Source organism: Micromys minutus, assembly GCF_963924665.1.
Source record: "Micromys minutus genome assembly, chromosome: 25".
NCBI lineage: Eukaryota > Metazoa > Chordata > Mammalia > Rodentia > Muridae > Micromys > Micromys minutus.
This window is the reverse complement of record NC_137960.1, coordinates 8,405,244-8,430,988: the sequence shown is the minus strand read 5'-3', so window position 1 is coordinate 8,430,988 and position 25,745 is coordinate 8,405,244. Positions and strand designations below refer to the sequence as shown.

The 25,745-nt window shown below is 50.4% G+C and overlaps 2 protein-coding genes across 2 annotated transcripts in view; both read right to left on the bottom strand.

The window, feature by feature from the left end:
* Nucleotides 1-1,149: 1,149 nt before the first annotated feature.
* On the bottom strand, nucleotides 1,150-1,923 carry LRRC3 (leucine rich repeat containing 3; the record flags this gene model as incomplete). Its single annotated transcript, XM_080938249.1, has 1 exon — nucleotides 1,150-1,923. The coding sequence occupies one exon, from the start codon at nucleotides 1,921-1,923 to the stop codon at nucleotides 1,150-1,152; it is 774 nt and encodes a 257-aa protein (XP_080794375.1).
* A 9,077-nt stretch (nucleotides 1,924-11,000) lies between these two features.
* TRPM2 (transient receptor potential cation channel subfamily M member 2) overlaps nucleotides 11,001-25,745 on the bottom strand; it is a gene marked incomplete at both ends in the record, with an annotated part of 41,666 nt that continues 26,921 nt past the window's right edge. The window contains 12 exons of the mRNA XM_080937780.1: nucleotides 11,001-11,147; nucleotides 12,278-12,394; nucleotides 13,574-13,675; nucleotides 14,795-14,900; nucleotides 15,713-15,799; nucleotides 18,697-18,798; nucleotides 19,077-19,153; nucleotides 20,271-20,428; nucleotides 21,020-21,107; nucleotides 22,164-22,251; nucleotides 24,186-24,318; nucleotides 24,551-24,732. Of these exons, the coding sequence (XP_080793906.1) occupies nucleotides 11,001-11,147; nucleotides 12,278-12,394; nucleotides 13,574-13,675; nucleotides 14,795-14,900; nucleotides 15,713-15,799; nucleotides 18,697-18,798; nucleotides 19,077-19,153; nucleotides 20,271-20,428; nucleotides 21,020-21,107; nucleotides 22,164-22,251; nucleotides 24,186-24,318; nucleotides 24,551-24,732 (1,387 nt within the window). The remainder of the gene's footprint in view (nucleotides 11,148-12,277; nucleotides 12,395-13,573; nucleotides 13,676-14,794; nucleotides 14,901-15,712; nucleotides 15,800-18,696; nucleotides 18,799-19,076; nucleotides 19,154-20,270; nucleotides 20,429-21,019; nucleotides 21,108-22,163; nucleotides 22,252-24,185; nucleotides 24,319-24,550; nucleotides 24,733-25,745) is intronic.

Sequence of the window (25,745 nt, the reverse complement as noted above, 5' to 3'; positions counted from 1 at the left end):
CAGCTCACAAGAGAATTTCCAGCAGAAACAGAAGCCGCATTCAATTTCTGCTCGGAGAGACATCTAGACCTGATACTCAGCACACACACACACACACACACACTCTACACTCACTTGCTTCTCCTAGATCCTTGACGTAGCTTAGGGTACAAACGCTTATACAAAAAGACAGTAAACAACAAAACCGGAAGTCAGTCGAGTTAGGTGGCTAGAACATCTACCCCTGAACACGGAGTAATGCAGGTAAGAAAGTTGATCAGTGAGCTCTGGGGTTTCAGTGAGGTTCAGAGAAGGTTCTTGTTAGAGAAAAGCAGCGTTCCTGCAGACTGGCACGAAAACCTCCAACCCCAGTCCCTCCTCCTCCTGAAAAAAAAGATGCTTTAGATGTTGGCAGTAGGAAAGCAAGGCACAAGAGCCGCCGTGATTGACAGGCTTCGGCTGCCCAGGCACAGATGGAAGTGGCAGGAGCTGGGGGCGGCCCATTAGTGGTCTGGCAGCTGATATTGCCACAATGAGCCCGCACCGGACCTTTCTCACGTTTCTCCATTTTCTCCCTCTCAGGGAACTGAAATTTTGGCACAGGGGGCAACTAAACTCCCAGAACAAAGGTCAAGCACGGGTCGCCACGGGCTGTACTTGGCACTGATCTCTCTGGAAAGGTCTAGATTGCCGGTACTTTGCTCCGGGAAAGGGCAACGTCTCTGTGATCAAATGTACTTGTGAGAGGGCAAGGGTAAACAGAATGAGCCATTCCCTGGTGGCAAAACTGCTGGCGCTTGAGGGGGAGAGGAGGGGATATCCTTTCGTGCGCAAGTATTCACTTCCCACAGCACCGTGTGGGAAAGGTTGGCAGATCAGACGGCTCGCAGACCTATACCACAAGCAGCCAGGGTTTAAGTGCCAGCTGAACCCGGCCCTGGCAAGACTTTCTATTTCTCTCAACCTCCATTTTCCTGCCCATTAAGACGGGCAACCCCGGCTACACTGTTAGGCAGTGGCTGCAGGAACCAAATGCCAGCTATGAAAGTGCTTTTGGGGAGGGGGGTGCACAGCTGCAGTGTGCCTCTCTTGGGACACAAAAGCACCATCACCACCACCGGCTGCAGAAAGCAGGGCAACCAGGCTCAGCGGCCCACCAGAGGAGGGGTACTAGGGTACGGGGCTGAGAGGCTCTTTGGAGACAGGAGCACTAGGCAGGGACTTCAGGTACTCCAGGTGTCGTCTGGCGTCCTCCTGGTTGTGCCGGACGTAGTACACTACATAGGCAATCACCATGGTAAACCAGCCGAACATGGTGACCAGCATGGCGACATCAGTGGTCTTCCGGTGGGTACTGCAGAAGCTGGCACCTGAGTCCAAGACCTGGATCAGCGGCTTGCCCACGAACTGCTCCTGTGCCGAGGTGTGGCAGGCAATTTCATCCACAGAGTCAGGGTCCAGCTTCAGCTCCCACAGGGCCTCCTGCAGGGCACACTCGCAGTGCAGTGGATTGTGGGACAGGCGGATCTTAGCGCTCAACTTGCCCAGTGCGTCCTTCGGAATTCTTCGGATGCGATTGTGGGATAAGTCCAGAAGCCGCAGGCCTCCAGCCAGACCTGAGAAGGCTGCTGGCCCAATGGCCTCGATGGCATTATGGGACAGGTCCAGCTCCCTCAACTGGGGCAGGTGCTGGAAGGCGCCATTGGGGACTCTGGAGATTCTGTTGGCATCTAGTTTCAGAAGCACCGTGTCGGCTGGGATGTCCCTAGGGATCTCCTGCAGCCCCCTTGAGCTGCAATGAACAGCCACAGCCCCGGCATGGTCAGGGCACTGGCATGCCTGTGGGCAGGAGGCACCTAACCGTAAGCAGAAGAGGATGAAGAAACAAGACCCCTGGGAGGGGGCCAGTGGGGATGAGGGGCTCTGCCTGCCCCTGGGGCCCATCGTGCCTCCGCCTGACCCAGGTAGCTCTTCTCTACTTGGATTTGCAAGCCAGTGTCCCTCCTCACGTTGCAGGCAGTCATCCAACACAAACTCTGTGTCTTCGCCTGCTGAAGAGCTTAGTAATCTCAGTTCTACAAGAGAGAGAGAGAGCTGAGGGTGACCAGCGCTGCACATTTCAATCCATCCAGGGAGGAAAGGAGTCATGGGCACACCAGGTTTGAGGCAGGGTTGCAAGCCTTCCAACATACCTGCTTTGTAACTTAACTCTGGAAGATTCCGAAGGCCACCCAGGGAAGCATCTTCCAGCTAAGTAAGACATCTAGGGCTAACCGATAGCTGGAGACAGGCCCTAGCGAGGTAGCTACAGAACCCTGCCCTAGCCTTAGGTCACCCACCCATAGCTGGGGACACAAGTCTGGGCCTCCGCCCAGAGATCCATTTCTCTCTCCCCTCCCCCAGCTCCAGGCCCATGCTGGCTGAGGGCTTCCCTCCGGATCCGCGCGAGCCAGGTCGGGCGGGGCGAGTGGCCGCGTTCGCCAGTTTGTCCCCAAGCACTCGGCTACCTGTGACACCTTAAGGATCGCGGTCATCAGTAGAGCTCGGCTCGCCGCGCGCCCTGAAGCAGCAGCTCCACGCCCGCGGCTCTGGAGACACACAGGCGAGGAAAAGCAGCCCCCTGCATGCAACCGGGCTGGGCGGGGAGCGGCGGCAGAGAGCGGGCGGCAGGGCAGGGACACTGGAGCTCCGCGGGTGGGAGGCCATTCAGGCGGATGGGGGCTTTACCTGAGCGGCCGCGGCTGCTCTGTGCCTTCCGAGCTTCCCGGAGCCTGCCCAGAGCCCTCCCGGCGCCGCGGGGACCCGTCCCGTGCCCACCCAGCGGCCAGTAAAGGAGGGCGGCTGGCAAGCCCGGGCGGGAGGGGCGGGAGCCTTTGCGATAGGGGAGGGGCCGACAAGAGGAGGGGCAGGGTGGGGCCGAGGCCAGGGGGCGGGGTTTTGTGTGTTGAGGCGGGGCCTTTAGAAGAGGGGTGGGAGGGAAAGGATGGGTGGAGAGGGTCCTTACGATTGGGGCGGCACCGGTGAGAAGGGGTCTTAGTAGGGGCGTTGGAGTTCTGTGCATTGGGGGACGGGGTGTAGCCAGTTGTGAGTGGGAGGGGCCAGGTAGGGGCGTGGTCTGCGTGTGGAGAGGCGGGGCCTCTAAAGGGCTGTACCGTGCGAGAGGAGGGGCTTATAGGAAGAGGGGCTGGGAAGGGGAGAGTCCTATTGAGGAGGGCCAAGGTCTTTAGGGAAAGGCCAGAGAGGTGAGGGTCTGAGTAGGGGCTGGGGCCTGCGTAAGGAAGAGTTGAACAGAGTTCATTAAATCCTACGGGGCCAGCACACCAAGGGGGGGAGCCCAAGAAGGGGTACGCAGGGTTGTGGGCGAGGTTTGTGGGAGGGGCGGGGCCTGATATGTAAACTGCCCTAATTGGGGCGGGATGCGGGCGGGGTCTGAGGGGCGTGGGCGGGTTTAGGTACCGGCTTTCTAGGGCATTGGTAAGAGAAGAGTCCGTGGGCGTGCCACGTGGGCAAGCCCCGCCCTGAGCAGCCCCACCGCAAGACTGACACCCCTCACCCCAAGTCTCAGGTCTAAGGCAAATGGGGGCGTCGATGCGAGGACCTAATCCTCAGCCCGCAACCTATCACCACTGGCCTCAGGAGGACCCCAGTCTCCCTTTGTCACCTGCCTTCCTCCCGCGGTCGAGTCTGAGTTCCCCATGACTTCCATAAATGGCCTCCTATCACATAGGTTCTCTTTCTGCCTTCTTATTTCGTGGTTCACCACGCTGAGTGGTTCTCTAGATCCAATGTGCCAGTTTCTGCATCTGTAACCTGTTCAACTCCGGTTGGGTTTTAATCCGGAACTCTAACAGAAGGGCCGTGGGAGCATCATGCAGCAGCCTTAAGAGCATACTCTGGAGGACAGTGGCTGAAACATGCACCACACTGACAACACAGGCACATAGCCAACAGCAACTGTGGGCCAGTGGCTATGACTGGGGGCCACGCTGTTTGTAGAGTGCTGCCTTGAGCTGTGGTATGGGTCTGTGTCGCCCCAGAGCCTCATGGTGTGTCTTGTGTCCTGTTTGCTCCGTTTCTCTGCTTTTAGATGAGTCGTTTGTTTCCCTTAGTTTGGAGTTGTGAGAATTCGCTGGAAACACCCTCCTTATCAGACACATAATTTGTAAATGTTGTTTCTCAATTTGTGTGGACTGTCTCTTGACAGTTATTCCCACAGTCGGTTTTTTAATTTTGAGGGAGTCTAACTCAGCGATCTTCTTTCTCTGGTGTATAATGATTTATCTTATGTAAGCTGTCTTTGTCTTAGGTAAAAGCCACCAGGGTCCTATGGATGTAGAGCTATATTTGACTTTGGGTTTGAAGTTGATCTGGGTAAGTAGTGTGAGACATAGTAAACAGCTCATTTTGTCTGTTGTTGGGAAAAACATCTTTTCTATAATTGCTGAGAATATTTTTTTAATTAGGAGTGGATGTTGAATATTGTATATTATTATATATACATATATATATATTTGCTGAGAATATTTTTAGTTAGAAGTGGATGTTGGATATATAAAGATATATACATATATGTGTGTATATATTATATTATATGAATACACCATAGCTGTCTTCAGATGCACCAGAAGAGAACATCAGATCCCATGACAAATGGTTGTGAGCCACCAGTGGTTGCTGGGATTTGAACTCAGGACCTCTGGAAGAGCAGTCAGTGCTCTTAACTGCTGAGCCGTCTCTCCAGTCCTGTCTATGTCTTATATCACTCAAGAAAGTTTCTGTCTCAACCACGCTTCTACAGTTGTCAGCATGAAGGAGTTCATAACACACCCCTGTAAGGCTTTCGATGTCCGTGAATGTGAGTGACTGCTGCTATTCTCACGCGACTCCTCCTGAGCCCTGTGCTTTCTCTCCGATAATTCAGGGGAGACATGCATTGATTTTGTTGATCAACTCAGAACAATAATTTTTGGTTTAAGTGGCTTCTCCACTTTTTTACTTTCTCCACTTTTACTTTTCCTCCCTTGATTTCCTCTCTAGATGTTGTTCTGTCTCTTGCTTGAACACATTTAACTTCCTCTTCCCTTCCTAGTTTCCTCAGCTAGAAGCAGAGCTCCCAGGCAGTGTTTCCTTTTCCATCATCGGCATTTTCTGTTGTCCTATTTCTGCTGCATCCTGGAACTTTGATATTTATGGTTTTTTTTTCCTTATCCAGTTTAAAATACTCTATAACCTCTCATTCTAGTTTTTTTTTTTTTAAATCTTTTATAAATATCTGTGTTTGTGTGGTCAGGCAAATGGCACCAGAGACCATGGAGGTCAGAGGACAAGTTGCTGTAGTGAGAATTTGGTTTCTTTAAAAACTCAGTTATGTTATGTGAATATGTTTTTGTTTTAATCCTGAGTGTGGGATGAGAGGCTGCTTCACAGCAGGTGATTATGATTTGCCTCATGCACTGTCAAGGGTGTGGTTTTTTGCCAACTGCAGATAGTTTAGTTCTGGTGATTAAACTCTGGAGAGAGTATAAATGAAAGAACCCAGATGGGGGCTGTGGCAGCTGCCTCTCCCCTACCCCCCCCCCGTCCTCTCCCCTTGCCCAATAAAATAGCTAAAATCAAATATGTCAACAACTTGCAGAAGTAGGGCCTCCCCTTCCACCATGTGGGTCCTAGGGATCAAATCAGATCCTCAGGCCTGGCAGCAAGCGCCCTTTTCCTGCTGAACCATCTCACCAGCTTCTCCAATTCTTGTTTAGTCCATGAGTTTAACAGTATGTGATTCAATTTCCAGATGTTTGTAAATTTTCCAGCAGTCTTTTATTATTAATTTAAATATATTGTCAGAAGATATATTCTATATTTCAGGTCCTCTTAACTTTATTGATACCCATTTACCATCCAGAATACAAAGATATTTGCATGCACTCAGAACGTGCTGTCTTAGTCAGGGTTTCTATTCCTGCACAAAACATCATGACCAAGAAGCAAGTTGGGGAGGAAAGGGTTTATTCAGCTTACACTTCCACACTGCTGTTCATCACCAAAGGAACTCAAGTAGGTCAGGAAGCCAGAGCTGATTCAGAGGCCATGGAGGGATGTTACTTACTGGCTTGCTTCCCCTGGCTTGCTCAGCCTGTTTTCTTAAAGAACCCAGGTCTACCAGCCCAGATATGGCACCACCCACAATGGGCTGGGTCCTCCCCCTTGATCACTAGTTGAGAAAATGCCTTACAGCTGGATCACATGGAGGCATTTCCTCAAGGAAGACTCCTTTCTCTGTGATGACTCCAGCGTGTGTCAAGTGGACACAAAACCAGCCGGTACACATGTGTTCTGGCTCTCAGTGAGATGCTCTGTGGCATGGAGGCTGCTGGCTACATCATAGAGAGGTTTCTAGAATTACCAACTAGCCTAGTTGCTCTAATTACTGAGATGTGGAAATTGAAATCTCTAGTTACAATTGTTGATTAGCTCCAGGAAGATGGCTCATCTGGTGAAGGCACTTGCTGAAGCCTGAGGGCCTGAGTTCGATTCCCAGAATCTCTAAGTAGGTAACAGGAGAGACTGAGTCTGCAAAGTAATCCTCTATCTCCACGTGTGCACTGTGGTGTGAGTATACACACACACACACACACACACACACACACACACACACACACACCACCCCATCAAACACAATAGTACATAAAATGGTTTGGAGATGGTTTGTTGGTTTCAAGACAGGGTTTCTCTGTGTCTCCTGTCTGAGCTGAAGCTCACTCTGTAGACCAGGCTGGCCTCAAACTCAGAGATCTGCCTCTGCCTCCAGCACGCTGGGATGAAAGTCATGCACCACCACCACCCAGCTAAAGTAAAATGTTAAAAAGTAAAATTTAAATATTATAGATTATGTGTGTGCACACTGTTAGAAAAAAGATGATGTGAGTGGCCGGGACCAATGAAAGAAAAGAGATGTCCCGGGTTTCAACACCAATGTTAGTTAAAAGATGAAGGGGGGGGGGTATGTTCTACGGAGGTGCGGTGAGGCATGGGGGCAAGAAGGATGCTTCTGGGGTTTCATATTGGAAATCCCTTCCCCCTGAGGGACCAGCCACATGCCGGTATAGTACAGAATAGAATTTAGTCAGGACATGAGGAGGGGAGTTAAGAGGGTAATAGGGGTAGAGAGAAGAGGACAAGAGGAGAGAGAAATAGAGGCTGGCCATGAGCATGTGGAGGAGGGGAGGGAATGGGGAGAGGAGGAACAAGGTGGGGGGGAGGAAGAGAGCAAGAGAGAGAGGAGGGGGCAAGCAGCCCCTTTTATAGTGCCAGGTAACTGTGGGGTGGGGTATACTTGGCTGTTGCTCAGTAACTGTGGGGTGGGGTTTACAGAATCCCAACACACGCGCCTATGTTTGTATATGTGGGTGTACGTACGCTTACATGGATGTGTGTGTGTAAACACATGTGTGGATGTGTAGACTGGAAACTGGTGTCGAATGTCTTCTTCAGTCTCTACCTCAGCTTTGAGACAGTATCCCCAGCTGGCCAGCAAGCCCCAGGAAATCTCCGGTCTCCACGTCCCCAACACTGAGAGGACCGGCACACGCTGCCACACCTGACATTTAAAGCATGAGTGCAGGGGACCTGAGCTCAACATCTCATGCTTGTGCAGCAAACATGTTACCAACTGAAGTCCCCACCCCATCATTGCTCACTTCAAACCCTTCTGCTCTGACCGCCTGTGTTCTTGAGTGCTGTCACTGTGAACTGGTCAGTTGTCTCCCTAGAAATCTACCCCGTGTGTTGTTAATACAGCCACAGCCAGCTTCCTTTTGGTCGAGTTAGAGTCGTATGTCCCAGTCTGTCCTTTCTTGTCATATAACGGGGCTATCCGATTCAAGCCACATCCTTCGGGTTCCCACAGTGCTGATGCACCTCTCAAAAACAATCAACTCCAAAGGGAAAAACAATGGCTCAAAGAAAGCTCCCTCAGTGTGGAAGTGTGCTGGTTGCTCTTTCCCCTTGTGAGTATATATACAGACACACCAGAAAAGGGGATCAGATCCCATTACAGATGGTTGTGAGCCACCATGTGGTTGCTGGGATTTGAACCCAGGACCTCTGGAAGAGCAGTCAGTGCTCTTAACCACTGAGCCATCTCTCCAGTCCCCTTCCCCCTATGAGCAATATCTTACAAGTGACTTACAGGAGGATTTTTTTTTTCCTTGTTCATAGTTTGAGACTGACATCCTGGTGGGGAAAGCATGGTATCAGGTGCCTGTCCATAGTCTGAAGGCAGGATTTGTTCAAAACTTGCTTACTCCATCTTGGAGGACCAGGAAGCAAAGGGACTGAATAGTGGTGTTCGGGTGACTTTTTCCTCTTTTATGCTACCCAAGTCCCCAGCCCACATGGTGGTGTCACCTGTACCCAAGATGGGTCTTCCTGCCTCAGTTAAACTCTCTGAGAAACACCCTCACAGACATGCCCGGGGGTGTTCTTCATTCTTCTAGACGATTCTAAGTCCAGTCAAGTTAACAGTGAGGAGTCATCACAGAGGGTTTATGTGATCAGACAGACAGTAGCTACCCAGCGAGAAGGGTAGCCTTGCTCTGGTGATGTCCTGTAGGCATAACATTATTATGCACTATGTGAAGATTATCCTTGAATTATTTCAATGCTGGTTTCTGTACCCCCATATCTGGTTGCAATCCTTATTCTAAGAATCTCCTGTCTCGACGCTGTGGAAACATTGCTCCCCAATTATTCCCTGATTGGTCGAGAAAGACCTGATCAGCTAGTGACTGAGCAGGGGAGAAAGAATAGGGCTGGGCTTCCACCCAGGGGAGGAGGAGGAAGAGGAGGAGGAGGAGGGAGGGAGGAGTGGAGATTACCCATGGGAGAGAGTCCAGGATAGACCATAAGAAAATACCTGGAGCAGAGAGAGCCGTAAAATGCGGTAGCACAGGGATTTTGCCTGGGAGGCAGCCAGATTAGCATGGAAGATTAAAACAGAGTAGTAACTGCTCAGTTATTGTGCCCTTACAGCTGTGCAATCAACACAACAGCCCAGTCTCAAATATTTGGGAGCCAGGTGGGCAAGGGGAAAGCTGTAACACACCCTTTAAAATGCCACTCAAAAATGACGAGTGAGTCCACGCTCTGAGGAGAGAGCAGACACATCTCAAACTGAATACACTGTCCAGAGGGACGGGATGCTTACCAACGAAAAGGTCATTACAGACAGCAGAAGTCTGAGTCACTGCTGCAGGTAGGGGAAACAAAGAAGTCGGTGCTGACTGGCCTGCATCCGTGTAATGAGATCCTAAGACAAATGAGAAATTCTGAGGGAATCAAGTCAGCGTGACAGCCAGACTGTAGCTTTCAGGCTCGTGGTGTGTGTCTCCTGGCATTGCTGGCTTGGTGTAAAGGATGCCTAGGAAACCCTCTAAGCAGTCTGTCAACATGGCTTTGTTTCCTTGTCTGCCTTCTTGGACTAGGCATGGGACTGTGACTTGGGTTTGTAACTTGAATGTTGGAGGCTTCATCCCTGGCACGGTGTTTCCGGGAGGTGGTGGGACCTTCAGGAAGTGGAGCTGAACAAGGAGGGGGAGGTGTTTCAAGTCACTGTGGAGGTTCCCTTGATGAAAACCGCTGCATGTCTCAGCTGGTGGACGCGAGACTGGTTTGTTTGGTTCCCACATGCTCACCCCACCCCATCCCTGTACCGTCAAGGTATTAACACATGCAATGACTCAATCACATGGCATAGGGTGGCCACGGGGCTGCCAGGCCAGCCAGAGCAGAGCCAACTGCTTTTTAGATCCTTTTCCTCAACAGTTTAAACCAGACAGCCTGCTCTGTACCATTGGAATCCTTGTTTCTCCTGGAGATCCTAGATCTCTCGGGATTCTTGGATCTCCAGGGATTCCTGGATCTTTCAGAATTCCTGGCTCTCTGCGTTGTTTTGAAGCCTGAACTAGAAAAAAAGACAGCCTAAGACCATGCCCTCCAGCTTCCGTGGAGCCACACAGCACTACCTGTCACTTTCCAGAGATCCTTTTGTTGCTTGGCAGGAAACACCAATCAGATGACCTTCCTCTGGGCATCTAGGGCTCCTTTCTGGGAGCCAGGGACATCTACTGGGAAACAAGTAGCTCAGGATAGACCCTAGATGCCGAAGAACTTTGTTCCTGGTATCTCCAGTTGAGTCCTGAACTTTTCCAAGATTCATTTTTAGATAGATGGATCATATACATTCTTTATTGCCCCGTCCCATTAAAACCCGGCATTGCCCACCACCACCCCCCCCCCGGCTACAGAGTTGATCTCCTAGCCAGTACCAATCTTTGAATTATTCATTCTCAGTTGTACATTTCTCCAGAAACCATGACACGATGCCCCATCGTCTTCTTCCAGGACGTTTCGTGACCAGCAGATCACCTAGAGCTGAGGGAGGGTGTGCCCCTGCCCCAGTGTCTTCTGAAGAGCACTTCTAAAGTCTAGGGATGACACTGATCCCAGCTCAAAGCCCTCGCTGCCTTCCTCAATGCCTGTGACTCAGCCCTGACCGGAAGTTATAAGGGTAGTGTCTTTTCTTGAAGGAGGCATAGCCTCTATCAACTTATGCCTAGGACAGAAGGCTCCCACAATGAGGACAGAGGTCCCTCTGGGGAGGGGGGGAAGTCCCAGAGCCAACACTTCCAGTCAGGCTTATGGGTAGTGACAGCGTCTTGCTGTCTCATTAGAGGGCCCCATAAACTCTAGTCAAGGCATGGCACTTGAGGACATGGATGGCTGGAGCCACTGAATACACTTCTGTCCCCCATGCTGTGACCCTCCTGTTGTGGCAGAAGTGGCTTTCAGGACAGCACCTCTGGGGATTTATTAAGATCCCTGTGGTCACCCAACCAAACCTTACAACCTACCCCTCCAACCCGGTACCACAACCTGCCACCCAGCCCAAGACAACGCAGCCCAAGTCTTGGGGGTCATTGATGGATGATCACCCCTGCCCCTGGAACTTCCACCAGAGCCCACAGTCAGAAGTGAGCTCCAAACAGCGAGGCCACCTTTTGGAGGATGGTCTTGTGGTTCGCATACAGAGGGATCCGCCGGTCTACCACCTGCCATTCGGTAGACAACGCCAGGCCATGGGGCGACTCCTTTGGATCACAAGTGTACAGGTTCTGCAAGGACAAACAGCCTGTGTCTACCCAGTGCCCTGAGTTCTCAGGCTGCAGGAGCCAAGGCAGCTGGCAATATGGTGTCCCACCCATGGCTGGCTTGCTATATGACATAGGGTTGCCTGCTCTGGGCGTGCCTGAGCTGACCCTGTAGACTCGGGCGAGTGGAGAGGTGTGTGTGACCGTACTCAGAGGTCTTTATTCTGCCAGGACAACCTGAATTTCTCGCCCTAGTTTCATCTCAACAGTATGAAGAGCCTCTCTGAACGCCAGTGAAAACGTGTCCCATAAAGAGGGTACAGGGAATGAAGGCCATGCCAGCCTCTCTCTGGACATGGTCCTCACGTGCTTTTATGGTGGTTAATATTGACCATCAACTTATCAAGATCTAGAATCACATTGGAGACAAATCCCCAGGCAAGCCTGTGAGAGGATATCTAGACTGGACTAGATCAGAAAGAAAGACCCACTTCTGAATGTGGGTGCCACGGTTCCCTGAAATGAAAGGGTACAGAAGGGGAAGCTGAGCTGAACTCCGGCATTCCTGCCTTCATCCTGACTGCAGACGTGATGCAACCGGCTGCTTCATGCTCCTGCTAGAGTGACTGTCCAGTCAGGATGACTGTGAGCCAAGACAGACTCGTCCCTAAGTTGCTTTCTTAAAAGTATTTGGTCATAGCAATATAAGGAGTACACAGAAAAATGACATATACATATATACATATACACATATACACATATACACACATACACACATACACATATACACATATACACATATATACATATACACATATACACACATACACATATACACATATACACATATACACACATACACATATACACATATACACATATACATACATACATACATATACTCATACTCATACATATACATCCTCCTCACTAAACAACCAAGTACAGATCCACTCTTCATTCTTTTCTGTGGTTCTTTGACCTTTCCCCTGGTGCCCTTTGGTCTCCTCAGGATGCGAATCCCTCTGTTAGCCTCCCCACCCACAGGCAGCTCTGTCTCAAGACCCCAGGCAGACCACTGCTGAAAATGAGGTTACTGAAACATGTCCAGAGCACGTCACCGTGCCTCCTGCTCTGGAGGCCGGGGCTCATACCTCTTCCAACCTCTTCAGCTCCATATCATTCTGGTCCTGGAAATGAACGCTGACGGCCACCGTCTCGATCCAGGCATTGTCTGTGTTCCTTGGGTCATCCACGTACCCTTTGTACACCTGGAGGCCGTGGCATGGGGTGAGCAAGCTGGTTCAGTGATGGGGTCCCGATTCCCCAAGCCCACCAAAAAGGAGCTCGGATCTACATGGAGGGAGCATCTCCTGGGGCAGGGTCTGAACATGGCTGGCTATCCTGCTCAACCCCTGACCTGTCTCTGCTCGAGGCTACCCAGTACATGTGTTCTCCCTGACCCAGTCTCAGGCCCTGCAGCTTCCTCACCCCACTCCTGGCCTCTGGCGCAAGTCAAGCATAGGACCCTCCTGCCTACACTGGGTATCCAGAAGCTTCATCTTTAAAGATTCTTCTCAGAGAGAAGCCATGCAGCCAAGGCCGCTGCTATACAAACCCGTTCAAAATGAGAGCTCAGAACAATTCCAGCGAGAAAGACAGATGTCTTTTGGCGGGGGGTTGTGACACATGTTGGAACTAGATATGGACGGTGGCCACAGAAGATGAGAAGAATATAAACGTATGGAAACTTCTCATCCAGTTGGGCTAAGAAATAATCCCTGGAAACGTCAATAGTCTCCAAGGAGATGGCCTGGACTTTCTCAAAGAGGGTGAGGTGCAGGCATTCCAGCTCCCTTTCTGGGTGTTTCTGTGTTTAGCCACAGGGCGCTCCAGATTCACCTTATGTGAATTTTTACTCCATTAAGAAAAAGAATTTATTTTTTAAATTGTCAGAGAGGAGGCGGTGGTGTCCACTGAGGCACTGTGCCAAGGATACCATCTAAAACTGTGGGGCTTCCGGGAGACAAGAGGAAGCCATCATTCGAAACCCTTGCTTTCTTCTAAGACCCAGAACAGCTGGACTGCTTCAGGACAACTGCTGAAATTGGTTACATTGTATCCCCCCAATAGTCCCAACAAACAGAGGTGAATTTGTAAATCTGGACTTAAGTACAGTGTTTCAGATGCTGTGAGAAAAAAAAAACACACATTATAGACTGTTCATCAGGAACACTCGTGTGTGTGTGTGTGTGTGTGTGTGTGTGTGTGTGTGTGTGTGTGTGTGTAGAGAGAGCCACCCTGTCTGGCTAGGAAGGATGGATAGTCCTATAAAGAAGTAAGAAGCAGATCCCTGCCTAAGGATCCAAGATGGCACCACTTAACATGCAGGGACTCCTCCACACAAGGGTTCAACACACAGGGCTCACTGAATAAGGAACAGACCCTACCTCTGTACCTTGCATCAGCAAGTTCTCAAAGGCCACCCAGAACTCCTGCCGGAGGACCTGTTTCAGCTTCCGTGGTAGCATCTCCCCTGGCTCCCGAGAGCCCTGAGCACAGAGGAAATGGAGGCCAGTCAGTAAGGCACGCAAGCTGGATCCCGGACAACCCAGGAGCCCATTGCCTCTGGCCACCTGCCTAATGTAGGCAGCCAGCCAGTCCTGTGAAAGGCTAAAGGTAGCAGCGTCTGTCAGTCCGGAGTCAGCTTGCTGCCCGAGTGACACTGCCCAGATCACCATCTGCGTCAGCAGCCCACAGCCTGAGCAGGGTATGGGGCTGAAGGATAGCCACAATGGCTCCACAAAGGCAAATGGGCCCTGTCACCACCTGCCACCATCCTGGCACCAGAGAAGGACAGGTGCTATACCCTCCATGGTTGTTGTCCCATCTCCCTCTGTCTGGTCCCTGCAACTAGGCTTTGAGCATCAGAAGACCTGGATGCTGCCTTGGTCCTGTAACTTCTCTAGCCAGAAGACCCCGGCTGACACTACTGCCCATGCCACTATGGGGACGGGTGTCCCTACTAAAGCAACCACTGAGCCACGGCCATCAACAGAGGTCTTCAAAGGAGGACAGCTTATTGGTGAATTTGGTAAGATCACAGGCCCAGGGAATAGGGACAAAGGAGGAACATCCCAGGCTGCACTTGATCTCTCCTAGCAGGACAAGTTCTGAGCCCTGCCCTAAGGTGGGCCTGGTGGTGTGGGTGGGGGGAGGTGGAGGGCAGGCAGGACAAGCCGATCTGAGATAAAATGAACAACGTGGATTCATACTGGCATGAACAGCCCGGGCCTCTGCATCCCAATTCTTTCATTACCAAATGGCCTCTGTGTACGGTTCAGCATCTCAAGTTCAGCCCTACGGCCAGCTGCTGTTTCCCAGCCTAAGGTCTGTGCAACACCCACACACACACCTTAACCCTTAAACATCACCCTTCTGCCTTTAGGGCTCAATTCAGAGTCTGGAGCAGGAGAAGCAATCCACATCTGAACCTCTGTGAGTTGTCCCTGCACTGAGCTCCACAATCCCAGGAAGCCTGGCCTAGGCTACACTGAACCACATTAACTCATCCAGGGCCACGGGAGGCTGGGACTGTCACTGTTTCTGCCGGTGACTGCCGGCTGCTGTCTACAGGCAGTGAGTGGGAGACTAGAAGATGTCTGGCTTACCCCAGGCAAGGCCCAGTGTTCGGAGTGAGGCAGCTTCAGCACCAGCACCTCCAGCATCTTCCTGACACTCTTCCTGCAGATGGCTCCACCCTGGTTCCTCTTCCACCTGCACAGGGGACCCACTTACACCTGCACGCCACAGGTGCCCATGCAGAGCACCTGGCAGGGACTGGCCAGGCCTGGAAGCACCATCAAACCCTCTGCTGCTTCTCCTACACCCTCAACCTCCACCTCCAAACACCCACCATGTTCCCCAGTCTACCCCACCCACCACCCACCAACCCCAGCCCCGTCTTCTTTCCTAAACACCAGTCCCCAGGCAAGATGGAAACAGAAGCCACAAGGGTCCATCCATCCTTAGCCTTTGACCCCGTTATCCAAGGCCACAGCTCACTGGCACTGCCAGGAGAGCCCAGTGCCTTGTTGGGCTTCATACAGCCTGGGCTAAGACCCCCCAGAGCATTGACCCTCAAAGTGCAGCCAGTCAACATTTGCCTAGAAGGTAGGCAGGACCCAGGGTTGGAAACATCATGAGGTTTGAGGGGTGCGTGCGTGCAAGGGTGTGTGAGAGTGTGACTGTGCACATATACCCTGGTAGGGAAATTTCCAAACTTTAATATTCCAGTGGAACCGTGGGTAGGCTTTGCTTTGGGTTTGTTTGCTTGTAACTCCTATAACTTCTTCTCTTTAGTAGAGGCTCTAAATACAGTTTTTATCAGGGCTAAGGGGCTACCCTAAAAAACTTTGGCAGCCTCCCGGGGAAAGGGGATAGTCTGGGCTTTCTCAGAGAGGGTGGGGTGCAGCATACGTGTCTGTGTTTTTCCACAGGCTTCACAAGTATCAAGTACAAAGGTCACCCTCTAAGTCATTAGACCTTGTGCAGGTGGGAGCATCTTTGAAGGCAGGCGAGGTGCTCACCGAGTAACAATTGGCTGCAGAATATGGTTGGGACCAAACCAGCTGAGGCTTCCGCGACCACGCAATCCTGTGCGGCCCATGGGGTTCCTAGGTTAGAAGGATTCACACTTAGCCTCTGCATCTGATGGAGAGGGTAGGAAAATTGGATGGGCGGAGCCAAGTCACAAGGGGCATAGCAGAGATCACATGTCAGTTCCTGCCAACCTGTCCTGGCCCCTCGAAGCTCTCCACAGGGCAAAGTCAGGGCTTCTGGTCAGTGTGCAACTACCACGGCCAGCTCTCCTTCACAGGTAGGGTCAAACACCCAAAAAACCATGTCTAGTGGTTGGGGTCGCAAATGGCGGGTGACTGCGCTTGAAGCCAGACCGAAGGAACCAGGCTGTGACTACACGGACCGTGCTCCTGGAGCACGGAGTGCTAACCACAGGCAACACGAGTGCGCAGGTGCCAACTGGGCCAGGACCCCTCTTTCGCCTCCACACCCCATTCTAAATCAGTACTCAGAATTGGTTGGTTCTCATGATTTCAACACAAACCAGACCTCACCCGTTTCCACCACAGGAGAAGCATTGTCTGCTCCATATACGACTCTCCCCACCCACCAATCCACATCTGCCAACTTGCAAGACCCACCCTGTGGGCAGGCTCTGCTTCCTGCCGCATTCCTAGTGCCCTCTGTGACCCTCCCTCCCTTCCCATGTCCCGCTGCTCAGCTGGAGTCCTAGCATCGAGCTATTGGGAGGTGGAGCCCTTTGGAGGCAAGGCCTGATGGGAAACTTAGGTCATCGGGATGCCCTTTGAGGAACCCCAGCTTCCTCTTCCCGCTTCGCTTCCCCAGCCTGGAGGGGAGAAGCTTTCTCCACTCCACCCATCCTGCCATGATGGGGTTTCCTCTTCACAGAGTCACCAGGGCCACTTTGAGTCTGTACTAAAACCTTTCAAACTGAGGCCGCGGTGATAATTCGCTCTTGGCTGGTTGTCCTGGGTGTTTCATAAGCATAGAAAGCCCTTGCACAAGCCCCACTACCTCCAGCTGCTTGGTCAGCGAGGAACACTTACTTCAAACATGACTTGGCAGAAAAAAAAGAGAACAGTTTTCTTATGATCTGCCCTTGTCCCCACCAAAGCTCACCTCAAACCCACCCCACCATGAGATCTGTGGAGGAATGGAGGCAGAAGGGGTCTTCAGGAGGTGACCGCCCTCACCATATGCCCTCACCTAGCCATGTGATATCCTGCCCTTCCCCCCTGCCTCCATCGACAAGAAAGCATCACCGGATGTGAGCGCCTGACCTTGAGCCAGAACCATGAGCCAAAATCAACGTTCTTTTTTTTTTCTTTTTCCTTTCATAACCTACTTAGTCTTTGGTATTCTATTATGAACAACATAAAACAGACTTAGACAATCATTTCACAGATGGAAGCTATATCTAGGAAATACAATTAAAAAAAAACAGTGCATGAGTCCTAACTATGTAAGTGTGTTATTATCTAATAAAAAAAAAAAAAATCACCAGGGCTGAACGAAGGCCCAGCAGGATAAATGGCCATGCAAAGGTAAGGAGAGAGTTCAAATCCTCGAAAATCGTGTTTTAAAAAAAAAAGTGAGCACAAAAGCACACACCTGTAATCTCCGGGGTGGCAGGGACAGGAGGATGACTGACAGCCAGCCTAGCCAATTACTGAGCTCCAGTCTTATGGAGAGATCCTGCCTTAAAATGAAAAGTGGTCCAGGGAGACCAAAGTCCTATCCAGTTCCATCCTGCTCATGTTTCCACATGCTGTCATAACAACAGGTATTTATCATACATCTGAGCATTGCTCCTCCTCCTTGTCACTCATCCTGCAACTGACATTACTTCCTAAGTCGTTTTTGCCCCATTCATCATGGTCCTATCATGTAGATATGCAGGTTAGAGTCCTGGTCTATTTTAAGCCACCGCTCCATTTGGTGCCACCATATACAACCTCTGGCTCCAGGGACAGTAGCCCACTCATTGTTCTAAAACATTCTCCAAAATGCCTGCCTCCCCCTTCCCTCAGGCCCCTCGGCATCCTCTGTTCCACTGCTCCCCCTGCTGGTCATGCCTGGTCTGGAAGCACAGTGGTATTTATGAGTATCTATGGGTACTTATGTTGTTGGCCCATCATGGTTGCTGGACAAGGTTACCATCCTTAATGTGGGCTCATCAGCCACGCACTCTTGTAGTGGGTTAATGCCGCTTATATTCCAATGCTAATTTGCATTCCCCCAAAATTGGTTGACCCAAAGATGAGAGAGTCCGCCCCCAGTTAATTCTGATTGGTAAATAAAGATATCAGTAGCCAATAGCTGGGGAGAACATAGGCAGGGCTTTAGGTTCGCTGGGGCTGGGTAACATGAGGAGGAGGAAGCAGGGGCAGGGGAGACAGAGTGGCCATGGGATAGAGAAGCAAGAGTCGTCAGGGCTCTGACCAAGAGAATGTGGCCCAGAGGGCTGCCCAACTGGGGTAAGATAAAGCCAAGATGGAACATGAAGCAACAATGGGGTTATGGATAGGAGATAAATGCTAACAGAGTGTGGGGTGGGGAGGCAGCTGACTAGCTATTGTGCTGCATAAGGCCTATTTAAAAATATAAAGGTTCTGTGTGTGTGTTTATGCAGGAGCATAAATGGTCAAAGGTGGGAGGGAAGGAACCCTGTGGCAGGATTTTAAAAATATTTTTACAACACACTCAAACAGCAGTGTTCTCCTCAGACATGACTATGGTCCCGGAGTTTCTGACCATCATTTGAAGTCTCCAGGTTCCCATGCCCTTGGGACACTGCTGGGGTGCATTCAGGAACCTTCCAGGGAAAGGCTCTGAGTGGACTCTGAGGAAATGGCACACATCAAGTTTCCCTTTCTCGTTTGCTTTTGCCAGAAAGAAAGGCCAGCTTGCTCAGAGAGAAATTCACCCCGAAGGCTGGCTTACTGATGCCAGCAAGGTTCAGCATACTCACAAAGGGAATCCATACTGGACCACATAGGCGCCATGGAAGCTGCGACGGTCCGTCAGTCCGTCCACAACGTTGTAACTGATCTTAGTCAGAGGTTCTGCCGTGCTGGGAGCAAGCAAAAAAAACATGTCCCTGTCAGAGGGAGGTTATGGCAAAGTAGAGAGACACAGAGGGACAAGGGATCAACCTCCATTGGCGACCCAACTTCAGTGATCGAAAGCCCTTCTTATGAGAGGTGCCGTTGCCCACAGCTCATGTCCACTGTCAGAATGAGTTGTATCCAGGACAGGAAAAGATGCCCTGGGATCCCCAGATGAGGCAGAACCTTCCTGGTACTGCCCTATGTGAATTCCAGGCTCCCTGTGGAGAAAGGGTCCACTCACTCTCCCATGGGGTCTGTGAGAGTCACATCCTTCTTCTCAGCCGTGTAAAATGGAGGGTCGTAGATCAGAAACTCCGCCTGTAAGAAAGCAAGCAAGCTTCTTCAGGGCTTCATCCCACTCCCAGTTCGGCTAGGCCTGAGTGCTACAAATGTGCCCAAGAGCATCTTCAGCCAAGGCTACGACCTAACCAGGACCAAATTCCTTCCCCCAGTGTGCAAGGGAATTTCCAGCCCTGGTAGAGTTGAGGAGGAGACTCCCAATGAATGCTCCCATGAGACCAGACCAACATTAGCATGGAGGGTGTGAACCTTCTCCAGGATAGGATGGGGGCTATGTGAGAAGGGCAAGCCCATAGGCAGGTGAACTCCCAGATGCCAGAATCCCTGTCTCTCTATAGAGGGCTTGCTTTTGTTCCTGGCACTCAAAGGGGAGCGATAGTTGCTCACTAGGTACTAAAGAGTTAAGAACAAGGAGGAGTGGATGGGATGGCAGGGCCAGGACAGCTGGAGCATGTGAGAAGCTGCAGGAATCCCACTGTAGGTTGATGTCAAAGTGGTACGTGATTGGACAGTAGAGAGTGGGCAAGGACAGAGTTCTGGTAAGGAGAGAGGAGGTGGAGAAAGGGAGATTCAGGAGGAGGCAGCATGGAAGCAGATGTAGATGTTTCTCTAGGTGTGTCTCTACACAGATAAGGTTATTATAATTATTTCTATGGGTTTCTATGGGTTGATTTAGCTTATCTAGGTAGACAGTTTATATCTTTGTCAAGCTTATTGTGTAGAGGGATTGTGGACTGATAATTTAACATATAAACCTGTTTGATAAGTTGATGATTGTAGAGTCATGTTTTTACCAGGACGTGGAGGACAGTGTGTGAAAATAACATGCTGTGGCAATCGTAGGCCACCTGGGACAGAAGCAGTTAGAGAAGGCAGAATGAACCACCTGAGAAGGGAGCCAAGTAGAAAGGGCAGCTTTCAGATCATGTGATAGCCTCCAGGTGCGCTCGGCTCCGCACTAGAGCGGCCTCCATGGAGTGAGACTGTGGTGCTAATAATAATAGAACTATTGAATATTTACCACAAAACCTCACCAGGCCCCTTCCACAATTTGGCCATTACATGGAAGTACCACTTCTCCTCCCCGAGAACCTAACACCTCCAGATTTGGCATACATAAGAGACTTATACCCACCTCCCAGGGCACCTTCTCATTAGGCACAGGGAAGCGCATGATGCGGGCATTGGGGTAGAGGAGGTGCCTGGCGCTCACATGGTAACCATCTTCTTGATCCTCTACTTTCTTCCTGATACTCAGCTCAGCATCTGGCTCATCGAAGGCTCTTTGGGGTGCTAGAAACAGTCACAGGTTTGAATGACAGTCTCAACACCCTGCTTCCCACCCTGGGGATCCCAGCCATAAAAGGACAAAGGTCACATTCCCTACCAGACACCTGCCACTAAAGTCACACTTAGATATCTCAATAGTGGATTAACATCACTGGCTGCTACAGGACCTGTCCAATTAATGGGGGGGGGGGTTTGTTCCCTAGGGGCTAGCCCCACCTAAGGAAGACCACGACCATTCATGTCCATTTCCCATGAACATATAGGGAAATGAACTTTATTTTCTATGCCTAGATTGACATAGCTTCAGCCACCCAGAACTGTTCCCTGCTCCCAACTTTGCAGCAAGATATATAAAGGATATCAGGGAGGGATGACATGCTGCCCCTAAGAGCCTAGTAACTTGCTCAAGCCAGGAGAGACCTGCTCAGCTCACAGGAGGAGATGGGGGCTACCCACCTCCCGGGGCATGGGGGCAGCTACAGCCAAATTCCTCCTTCAGCAAAACCCCTATAGCTACCTCTTCTCCAAATCCATCCCCTAGACTCAAAACCACACAGACTATTGGAGACAGTTCCTGAGAGATTATATACTCACCCAGGGTCAGTGCACCTGCCCCTGAACCAAAGCCACTGTCCTTCAGGGTTGTCACGATCCAGTGCAAAGCTCTGCCCATCTGAGTCACCTGGATGGCATGTCCCAGTAAAGACTAGGTTGGCCTCCTGTGATCTATAGTACCTGTGGCTTATGGCCTGGAGGTCTGACCTCAATACCCAAATAACCCAGGCATCCTGATGGGTCATGTAGCCTCAAAGGAGAACTTGAGGGTTGATCCTCTGGCCCCAGTCAAAGTTTAAATATAGTCCCAAGACATTGTGTCTCAGGGGTAATCTCAAGAGGAAAAAAGAACCATGTATACTCTGGGACCACCAGAAATGTGAACCAAATATGTGTGCCTTACAATTCAAATCTGGGGAAGCTGAATATTAGAAGGCTTGGGCAGAAGTTCTTAGGGAATAAAGAAAGTCTTACATATATTTTTTTGGTTGTGAGCCTGGCTTCTAATGGCTGAGCCATCTCTCTAGCCCATCAGCTGGCTGGACCACCCAGTGCTCCCAGGGACTAAATCACCAACCAAGGAGTGTACAGGGAGGGATCCATGACTCCAGATACATAGGTAGCAGAGGATGGCCTTGTCTGACATCAATGGGAGGGGAGGCCCTTGGGTCTGTGGAAGTTTGATGCCCCAGCATAAGGGGAATAAAAGGAGCAGTGAGGCAGGAGAGGGTAGGTGGGTAGGGGAGCACCCTTATAGAGGCAAAGGGGAGGGAGGAGAGGGTGGAAAGAGTGGATGTGGAATGGGAGGGAGATTTGTGGAGAGGTAACCAGGAAGTGGGATATCATTTGAGATGTAAATAAATAGAATGATTAATGAAGAAGAAGAAGAAGAGGAGGAGGAGGAGGAGGAGGAGGAGGAAAAAGAAGAAGAGGAGGAAAAAGAAGGAAGGAAGAAAGAAAGTCATAGAAAAAAAGTCTTCCAATAGATAATGATATCTGTGTTTGTCTCTCTATGTCTCTGTCTCTCTCTCCCATCTCTCCTCTCTCTCCCTCCCTCCCTCTCTCCAGTGTTCTTCCCCCTCCCTCTTACAAATATCCATCTCTGCATCTTTTCCCAAAGTGCTCTGTCTCAGTGTCACTATACCACAACACAAAATGCCCAAGGCCCCAACGTCCAACCTACCTGTTCCTCCAGGGAAGCCAGCCTCTGCTCTGTGGAGCCTGACCTCTTGACACGGTCCATGTCCAGCAGATCCACCATGGTGTCCACTCTGAAAGAGGACAGATGGACTTGAGACCCTAATTCCAGACCACCCCACCAAATCCAGCAGCCTGGGCGTGGCATCCCAGCGGCTCTCGCTTCAACACCGTCTTTTGTGATTTGACAGTGTCTCTGACATACATCTGTATCATTAAAACAAAACCATCCCAGTACTCGGACAACCCAGGCTCATGTGGCCTAGCTCAATGAGACATCAAAGGAGTCAGCTGGGGGTGAGGGGTGTCATTCACGGCAACCCACTTGTCTGGGTTTGCCTCATGGTGCTGAACCATGAGCTCTGAACGATATCTCAGATGACAAGGCTTGCGGAGACAGCTGGGCTGGAGCTGGTGATGCATGGCTGTTGTGGAATGTTTAGGTGAACTAGAAGCCCCATTCCCCTCCATGGCCATCTGTGTTTATAGTTAAACCAATGGTAGGTCAACACCTACATGCATGCATGCATGCCTGCATGCACACATACATGCATGCACCCATGCTCACATACTCGAATTCTTGCCTGCCTCCCTAGTTTTGCCCAGGGATTCCCTCACTTCCTCCCACTTGCAGTGCCAACTGCCGGAAATACCCTTTTGTAATAAAGTGAGCCACACGGTAATATCTGTTCAGTATTTCTGGGATGTGACCCAATTTAAACAGCCACCCAGGGAAGGGAAGCTAAGGCCACACTCAGTGTGCTGGGCGTCTATTTTCCCATGCACTGTGTTGTTTCAGTCCAAAAAAAAAGACATTCTGGTACCCTTGACTTTTTTTCCCCAAGACAACCTTCAGCCAGACTCTGGGTTTTCCATGGGCACCAATTACTGTGGGCATCCTGTAAGATTCTGTCCCTGCTTTCAGGAAGCTCCTGGAGGGACAGCTGGATACTGCCGTAGCCCACTGTGGTGGTTAGACTAAAAAATGTCCTCCTCCAAGTCCTGGGCATTTGAATATTTGGTCCCCAGGAGATGGCCCTGTTTGGGAAGGGTTAGATGGTCCATTCTTGCTAGAGAAAGTATGTCACTGGTTAATTTGAGATTTGTTCTCTGTGCTTTGTGCTAGAAGTTCAAGACGTGAACTCTAAAGTGCTATGCACTCCTGCTGAAACACCTGCCGCCCACTGCCATGCTGTTCCCACTATTATGGACTCTAACCTTCTGGACCCATAAGTCCAAATAAACTCTTTCTTCTATAAGTTGCCTGGGTCATGGTGTTTTATTGAAGCTACCAGGAAATAACCAGTACAATTCCCAAGCAATCAGTCGACACATTTGCCAACTGACGAGCTTACCTCCCTCCAACTCCACCTGAAAACCACAAATGAACCTGAGGCAGACTCACCAAACAACTCACTCACAACACCATCAACCAACACACCAGGCAACCTGCCAGCCAGCCTTCAGAATCACTTAAAGGTAAGGGCAGAGAGTGTGGAAGTAGGGCAGACTCTTTAGTCCAATAACAGTGAGTCGGAGACTATTCTCAGCAGAGGGTGTCCCAAGGACTGACATCCAAGAATGTCATTGTACCCAAATTCAAGCACAGGGCATATCTTTGTCTAATTCTCCCACCATAGTTGGTAGAAGGGTCTGTGGTCAACAGCTGGTTCATCAAGGTTTCTCGATGTTACAGTGACAATCTCAACACCATCATCTAGAACATTATCACCATCACCAGCACTGTAGTCACCATGACCCCCAGTGCTAAGACCTTTGTCACATCAACACCATCTCCACCATCTCTACCATCACCATCATCACCATCACCATCTTCATCCTCACAATCAAATGCCTGTTCTCTTGTCTGAGCACAAACATATCCAGTTTTCTCTCCCACAAGTTGAGCATGAACCCTCCCCCATGGGACCACACTTAGGTTGGCTTTGGAACTATGAAGCATGGCTTTAAGGTACCCCCCCATGGTGGGGGCTCTTGGCCTCTGTACTTCTCACTGATGTCCTGAATCTTCTGCTCTGTCCGCTGTTTGTGCTGGTACTGCTGATTCTGCAGGTAGTTCTCTTTCAGGTAGAGTTCCCAGGACAAAAGGGCTGCCTCCTCATTCTTCTCCAGCTTGTTCTCTGTAGACAGGAAAGGGTTAACAGAGACCAAATAACTCACTCAGGGCCCCCATGAAAAGTATCACCCCATCTACAGTCCCAGGAAGCTAGTGGCTCATGGAAGGTCCAAGGATAGCCCAACAGCTTGAGAGCTTAGCATGCCTATTGACTGTCCAGAACTCTTGAAGAAACCCTACATTCATACCTATACCAAGGATGGTAGGACTGCAGTTTGGGGACAAGGGGGACTCACTGAGTTGCTTGTGCCTCTTGGCAGGGATCTTCAAGACAATCCTCTTGATCAGGAGCTGCAGGTGGCTGAGGAGGATGAGTGGGGGAGGGGCTGGGGGCCGGCCATGGTACTCCTCGATCAGGTCGTGGCGCTGGAACTTCCAGATCTGGTCTGTGTGTTCCTGCACCTCCTGGAATGTGTAGCTGGTGGGAGGCAGGGGTGTGTGTGTATCAGGACGTTTGTGGGACACAGCATTCCGGCCTGGCATAGCAGAGGCAGGTGAGGAGAAACGCCAAGAGGCAGCCAGCTTCTGGGTAGCAGGTGAGGAACAGGAAGTCATGGGGATTTTAGATTTGTATTCAGGAATAAGCAAAGATGGTATCTGGGAGGGGTCATCTAGACAGAGCAAATTTGTGTATCTGGCAATTCGGACAGGTACCACAGGTACTTTAGGTACCTAAGTCTGACATGGAGACCCAAGAACAGGAAAGGGACACATAACACTTTGTCAGATAGCTTTCTCTACCTAAGAGACAGAGTCCTCCCCACTCCCAACCCATATGCCTTACTCTGATTTCAGATATATATATATATATATATATATATATATATATATATATATAGCACATGTGGTTCTTAACATTTAGAATACTCTAAAATGGAAGGGGCAGCTCAGCTGGTAAGAAAAAAGTGCACAGTGCACACCACAACGGTGGGAATTCCAAAGGTCACAGTCATTCAGGACCTGTCAGAGCCTGTCTGCTGAGACAGGAAGGCCAAGAGCTCAAGGGGTTTACTGTGGGCAGGTTGGACTTTCCATGACTGAGCTGGCCCCTAGCAGAGTAGTGTGGGTTGATGTCTCTGTGCAGGTGAGGGCAGGCACAAGATAAGGCAAGGCCTGGGATTGGGCAGTGAAAAAAAAAAAAAAAAGGTGGGTGCAGAGCTTTTCAGAGGCGGGAGAGATAGAAGAGAAAGGAGAAGAAACCAAGATGGAGGAAGAGAAGGACAGCCCGTATCTGTGTGGCTTTAATTAGCCACAGGTAGCTATGAATATCTTATAAGGGATGGATTGTTACAGGACAATTTGTCTTACGTAGGCGGGCAGTTTATATCAATATCATCTGGCTCTGAGTTTATTGTGTGGACGTTTTGTGGGGTGAGAATTCACTGACTTACTGGTAAATTACAAGCTTTTAGAGTTTTGATTTTACCAGAT